This window comes from Limulus polyphemus, unplaced genomic scaffold (genome assembly GCF_000517525.1).
Source record: "Limulus polyphemus unplaced genomic scaffold, Limulus_polyphemus-2.1.2 Scaffold567, whole genome shotgun sequence".
In the NCBI taxonomy this organism is placed as follows: Eukaryota; Metazoa; Arthropoda; class Merostomata; order Xiphosura; family Limulidae; genus Limulus; species Limulus polyphemus.
Window position 1 is genome coordinate 151,240 of NW_013666177.1, and position 7,857 is coordinate 159,096.

The window sequence follows — 7,857 nt, forward strand, 5'->3', positions numbered from 1 at the left end:
TACTCATTCTAGAAACAAATGAAATAAACCAGTACTCATTCTAGAAACAAATGAAGTAAACCAGTACTCATTCTAGAAACAAATGAACTAAACCAGTACTCATTCTAGAAACAAATGAAATAAACCAGTACTCATTCTAGAAACAAATGAAGTAAACCAGTACTCATTCTAGAAACAAATGAACTAAACCAGTACTCATTCTAGAAACAAATGAAATAAATTAGTACTCATTCTAGAAACAAATGAAGTAAACCAGTACTCATTCTAGAAACAAATGAAATAAACCAGTACTCATTCTAGAAACAAATGAAATAAAGCAGTACTCATTCTAGAAACAAATGAAATAAACCAGTACTCATTCTAGAAACAAATGAAGTAAATCAGTACTCATTCTAGAAACAAATGAAATAAACCAGTACTCATTCTAGAAACAAATGAAGTAAACCAGTACTCATTCTAGAAACAAATGAAATAAACCAGTACTCATTCTAGAAACAAACGAAATAAACCAGTACTCATTCTAGAAACAAATGAAATAAAGCAGTACTCATTCTAGAAACAAACAGGTCAGCATGACAGAGGTCTATATACATATATAGCAGGAATAGCTCAGCATGAGAGAGAGAGGTCTATATACATATACAGCAGGAATAGTTCAGCATGAGAGAGGTCTACATATATATAGCAGAAATAGCTCAACATGAGAGAAGTCTGCATATATATAGCAGAAATAGTTCAACATGAGAGAGGTCTATATATATATATAATAGGAATAGCCCAGCATGAGAGAGGTTTATCAACTATAACTAAACCTGAGAGAGGTCTTTTAGTTATATCTTATTTTGAGAGATAATTCGAAAGGTGTAGTATATTCTGAGAGAGGAAGGCCTAGCAGATATAGTTTAGCCTGAAAAAAATGAAGTCTAGCAGGTACATTTCAGCCAGAGAGAGAAAACGGTCTAGCAAGTAGTCTTTACTGCATGAAAGCAGACTAAAAACCAGTATCATCCACTGATTGCATTCGAATAATTTTTGTTTGTTTATTTAAAATTCTATTCGTTGCATTCGTTTCATTCAAACTTTGCCTGTCGGACTTTGCGCAAACCAATCAATGCTATTCCTCAATATCTCTGATTTTTCGCTCACTTTTAAGGACGTTTCAGACAAATTTCGAGGAGAGTATCAAAGTGACTTGAAGTAAATCCTGACTTAGCTTTCATGCCTATCCTGACTTAGCTTTCATGTCTATTCTGTCTTAGCTTTCATGCCTATCCTGACTTAGCTTTCATGCTTATCCTCTCTTAGCTTTCATGCCTATCCTGTCTTAGCTTTCATGCTTTTCCGGACTTAGCTTTCATGCTTATCCTGTCTTAGCTTTCATGCCTATCCTGTCTTAGCTTTCATGCCTATCCTGTCTTAGCTTTCATGCCTATCCTGTCTTAGCTTTCATGCCTATCTTGTCTTAGCTTTCATGCATACAGTTTATTACAAAGTGTAAACAAATCTAAGAAAACGACTTCATTTTAATGGACTTGTACACATTAAAATTGCAATACCTACATTCTGGCTTTATTTAAACCATATTAATTTATATTTGATTAAGTTATGTTTTCCAAGATATAATCCATTTCCACACACACACGCACACAAAATCAGACATATATGTTTTCCTGTGTATCATTTTTAATAGGTATTTTGTATAAGTATTTTATATTACATATGTGTTGCACACTTTAGAAATAAACTTCATAAATTATTGGATCGATAATGTTAGCTAGGCCGCGTATTTTGTTTTACCCATGGTCATGCCCCAAGTTGAACAAAAAACGTGGCCTAGCTAACTACTGAATGTAAAATTCTTTATCGATGCTATAAGTATATCTACCAGTTTGGCCGCCATTTTTCATTTCATTCCTTTAAGTCGCGCACTCAATCCTTTTATTGGCCGCACCTTTTTTCACACCTAAGGTGTTTTTGATTCGATTATTGTATTGTCTGAAATAAAACACAGACGGAACTTTGAATATCTTTTTTTAGGAAATGCTTTTAGATATTAATCTCGATAGTGAAAAAATACTTACAATCGAAAAGTATGAATACCGAAAAGCTTCATGATAGAAACATCTCAGCTCAAGTGTTCGGTGCATGGCCTATAATACTCAATGTAATTCTACTTTAACGTGCATAAATGTAGTTTCATGAATAATGGAGAGAACTCTGGTGGTATGGTTGAAATGACATATTGAACTTTTTCTTACACTTTATTTTTTGTTTTCCATTATTTAAAATCCTTTTAAACCTCGTCATGAAACTGTTTGTTAGTTTTAACTCGCCATGACAAAGCCGATTGGCTCCTGTTGACAAAATGTAGAAGTGATCTAGCCAATTATAGCTCATGACATCGTATTTATTCATACGCGCTTGTTGTGAGGGCCAGAAGTGTATATACCTGATAAGACCTTCACTTTTCAATCAAATCACTCAAGCTTTTGCCTCATGTAAATGTAGTTCGCTGAAGGTGGAACACTCATATATACAACATCAGTTATGCAGTACGCTAAAGGTGGAACACTCATATATACAACATCAGTTATGCAGTACGCTAAAGGTGGAACACTCATATATATATACAACATCAAATACCTAAAAGTCTCCCAATACCTACAAAACTTGATAAACATTTCAAAATATTAACTGTTCTTTTTTATTTGTATCGAAATAATTATGTGATTCATCTCATATTATAAGCGTCATGTTTTATATGCTAATTAAAAACAAATTAGCTTTAGCTTTAAGAAGTTCTGCAGCTTTATTTCACAGAGGTGAGACGACAATTTAACGTTAGTAGAATTAATTCATTTCTTAATACCACCGGTTAATATGAATCTGGAAACAAGATACAGGGATTAAGTGCCTTTATTTTCTATATATATCTATCGTGTGCTAAGCACGACAAAATTCACTGAACAAAAATATGCAATAAAAGCATATAAGCCTCTTCTATGTACACAGATGGTGCACGTCCAGTAGCGGCCGAGTTTACCCACACCTAGAGTTCTGCCGAGTAGAATATAACTATATGTACAAACTGTGCAAAGGCTGCACATGCAAATAACGTTACCTCTGTTTATAAAGGCTGAAGACGATTAACTCGCTTGACAAAGAGAATGACCAACAACGAAATAAACAGGTTATCACTTTTCTTTCCGAACTGTACACTGGTATTATCTATAAATAAACTTATAGTGAGACACTTAGTAAATAATCCAGATTTCAATCAGGGTCACTGTCCATGGGCGTGAACCGGTGAAGGACTACAACTGGACTCTGAACTAGTCGACACCACTGTCGGACTTCCAGGCATAAAACTGATCCCGCCACAACTGCCGCAACTCCCATTAGTACTTTCTGTCTCCTCCGTCGTTGGCCTCCGTTCAGTGGAGTCGGCGGTTCGCTGGCCAACCGGAGACGGGCCACTCTGGCTGGTCGCCGTACTGTTCCCACTAGTCGTGTGGCGACTTAGGTGCTGCTGTTGGTGATGATGCATTTGTTGTTGAAGAAGTCTGTTGTGAAAGCAAAAAAATAAATACAAAAATACGAGGTTGTAGACAAAGAATTTCAGAATCAGAGAACATAAAATTATTATCGATTATATAAAAACATATAATTCTAACATATTTTCAAAAAATTAGTTTTACGGGATGAACTCCCAAAAATCGCCCAACACAAACATTTCATTACACTGGTTACGCACAGAAACCGATTAGCGATCTATGAAAGTAAAATATCAAGAGGTGGGTAACGCCATTAGAAATACGTGGTCTCTAGTCTAAGTAACTATCGCTTTATCAAGGTCAAGAATCAGGGTATACATAACATTTTCGGGTCTTTACTATTCGTGTTTTATTCTAATTACTGAGTTAGTATCATTATGGACGTGAGTATCACTTCCGTGATCACAAGTTCCATCTAGTGATCGTTCCCTCCTACATCAGTCGATAAACAATCAAATATGTAGCTATATAATCACCAAGTTTTGAACACGATGCTCCAGGCAAAAAACCGCAGAGAATGACACAGCACGAAATGTATAACAGAATAGATAGAAGGTAGATAGTCAACAGCACCCACCGCCAACTGTTGGGCTACCATTTCTGTTCACTTTCTTCCTCTTTATGTATACATTTTGTGCTTCTTTTGTAGAATTTTATTTTATGGCTGGTTTGACGTCATTAAAAGAACATCAATAACTGATCTATAACCGAAGTAAGTTGTCTTTTATCTTACAGTTCATAAGAGTATAACACAAAATGGTACTTTATTTATCAATATATTGGATAGACTGGTCTACAACCGAAGTGAACTGTCTCTTGTCTTACTGTTCGTAAGACTATAACACAAAATGGTGCTTTATTTATCAATATATTGGATAGACTGGTCTACAACCGAAGTGAACTGTCTTTTGTCTTACTGTTCGTAAGACTATAACACAAAATGGTGCTTTATTTATCAACATATGGGTTAGACTGGTCTACAACCAAATTAATTTGTCTTTTGTCTTACAGTTCATAAGACTATAACACAAAATGGTGCTTTATTTATCAACATATGGGTTAAACTGGTCTACAACCGAAGTAATTTGTCTTTTGTCTTACAGTTCGTAAGACTATAACACAAAATGGTGCTTTATTTATCAACATATGGGTTAAACTGGTCTACAACCGAAGTAAGTTGTTTTTTGTCTTACAATTCGTAAGAATATAACACAAAATGGTACTTTATTTATCAACATATGGGTTAAACTGGTCTACAACCGAAGTAATTTGTCGTTTGTCTTATAGTTCGTAAAACTATAACACAAAATGGTACTTTATTTATCAACATATGGGTTAGACTGGTCTACAACCGAAGTAATTTGTCGTTTGTCTTATAGTTTGTAAAACTATAACACAAAATGGTACTTTATTTATAGATAAGTTAATGAAGATTAATAATATAATTTTTATCACTTAATTTCTTTTATCTCTACATTTAACTTTGAGTACATACATAACTTAGCCTAAAGAGTCAAAACTCACACTTTTTAGATGTAAATTAACAAATATACAAAACATTTAAAGTAATTTTACAATTGTGCTCTAGAAAGTATAACGTCAGTTAAATACTGATAACAAATATGCTAACATTATAGTACACACACAAAAGTTTGTCTGTATTGTGATAGTTATAACACAGACGTATCCAGGATATACACTTTAGAATTCCAGATAGAAGGTTTGGGTTAGTTTGTGTATAGGCAAACATTATCATACTCGAACCAATTCAACACCGTCAGTAAGCAAACATCGTACAACTCAAATTGGCTAAACACATTGTTTAAACAAACGTCGTAATCTCAAGCTATGAAAATATTTCCATAATTCAACACAATTTATAGTCAAACATCGTAAGACTCAAGCTAACTCAACACAATGTGTACACAAACATCGTAAGAATCAAGCTAACTCAACACAATGTGTACACAAACATCGTGAGACTCAAACTTATTCGGCACAAAGCGGTGAAAGTTGAAATCCACCGATGTACATACACAAACAATGAATGAGAAATTGAACAAATGTAAACATATACAGGGTGTGAAAATGTTACTACACCATTGGTACAGTTGGTATTGCGGTTGGTATTAAAGAAAATATTATGTAAACAGTTAAAACCAATGTAATAATTGTTTGTTTCAGAGTGATATTTATAAATTAAACTATATTCTAAATGATACAACTGTATAGCCGCTTTTCCCAACTCTGTATATTGCAAATAGAACTTGGAATGATTTTTCAGTTTATAATAATGAAACTCTCAAGGTGTATGGATGAATATTTTATAATTGTACAAAAAAAAAGATTTGTTTGTTTTGTATTTCGCGCAAAGCTACACGAGGGCTATCTGCGCTAGCCGTCCCTAATTTAGCAGTGAAAGACTAGAGGGAAGGCAGCTAGTCATCACCACCCACCGCCAACTCTGGGGCTACTCTTTTACCAACGAATAGTGGGATTGACCGTCACATAATAACGCCCTCACGGCTACAAGGGCGAGCATGTTTGATGTGACGGGGACTCGAACCATCGACCCGCAGATTGCGAGCCGAGCGCCCTAACCTAGAAATTATAAATCAGACCAATTGCATTTAGAAAGAAAAATTTCTCTCTAATCTTCAATTTTTTACCTTAATACGCATGACCGTATTTTCGCTTAATTAACTTGACCAAATTTAGATATTAGATAAGTTGTACATCTAGTTAACATGTTCTGTTTAATGAGAACATCGATAATAACGTAATTATCCATCGTAAATGGAATGGCATACACAATAATTGGTTTTCTCCTCCACAAATCAAACACCGAGTTTACGGACAACCATATAATACGCTCTATTTGTTTAAAGATAGAGCATGCTTTCATTCTTGACTGTTATGAATTCATAAAAAAAGAATCACTGTAAACCACCCGTGAAAAATCTATGCTGCTGCCCTATTACAGAAAGTCACTTAAGACTGCGGAATGTTCGAATTATTGAAACTCTTGAGGGCTTGAAAGTAATTGTCTATAAACCATGACAATCCACTTTACATGCCAAACGATCGTACTGCAAAACTGTGCGGCACGTGAAAAAAAAATCACACAAACATTTGTTTATATCATTTATATTGAAAAACTTTAATATTGACACTCATGAACAGTAGCAAACAAATACAGGACAATTACATTAACAGAGAGGAACTTATTATCCTGTTTTCGACATTCTTCACTTTTTTAGGACCATAATTTCAAAATGGCGTACAATTGAGTATTTCTGAAGAGAAGTGCATTAAATTAAAAAATATATAAACACATATTTCAAATTACATAAAGTACTACATCAAAGTGTTAAATCAATTAAGACAGACAGTTAGACGTAAACAACACTTCGTGAAATATTTCCGTAAAGTAAATGTGATGACAATGACATGTAATACAATAAATTGCATACATTCCAGTAAAACACGAGTAAAATTTATTTACTAGTTCTGTTTAACTCCAGCCCCCAAGTGGCTCAGCGGTATGCCTGAAGGCTTGTAATACTAAAAACCATGTTTCAGTACCCGTGGTTGGCACAGCACAGATAGCCCATAGCTTTGTGCTTAACAACAACAAACAAATATATTTAGCTCAATCTAGTAGTTAATAGTAATACACTTGAATGTGAAGTTGAGCCGTGAATCATCTAAATTTTCCCAGTAATGTAATTACATTGAGCAGTAATAACAATGATAAATATGCAACATGTTAATCACACACAATCTGTACCTACACATAAAACTTTACATGAATTTATGTGGTATCAAGGCAGTTAAAACATTTTGAAAATAAATGAGGCGATTTATATGATAATTGAGAAAGCATTGCAAAGTGCTCAATAAGCAGTGTAAATCACGCTTTCATGAAAACTGTTTTATGTATTAAGTTTGTTCACGTAGCGCCTAGCACTTGATATATCCTTATACCACAGAATCCTAGATTTTGTCTGTTCACTTGTTTAGAAGCTAGACAAGATATAGCTTATTAATATGCATAGTATAGAACTAGTGTTCCTGCTATATATGTATATAGACCTCTCTCTTTCATGCTGAACTATTCCTGCTATATATATTTAACCTCTCTGATGCTGAGCTATTCCTGCTATATATATGTAGACCTTTCTCATGTTGAGCTATTCCTGCTATATATGTATATAGACCTCTCTCATGCTGAGCTATTCCTGCTATATATATATATATATATATATATATATACTATATATAGTACTTTCTTTCTCGACGG

General features: G+C 34.1%; 1 protein-coding gene across 1 annotated transcript in view; it reads right to left on the reverse strand.

Moving 5' to 3' along the window:
- Positions 1-3,283: 3,283 nt before the first annotated feature.
- The window catches only part of LOC106459146 (homeobox protein SIX6-like), a 36,496-nt gene continuing 31,922 nt past the window's right edge, over positions 3,284-7,857 (reverse strand). The window contains exon 2 of the mRNA XM_013918740.1: positions 3,284-3,563. Coding sequence (XP_013774194.1) covers positions 3,284-3,563 — 280 coding nt within the window. The remainder of the gene's footprint in view (positions 3,564-7,857) is intronic.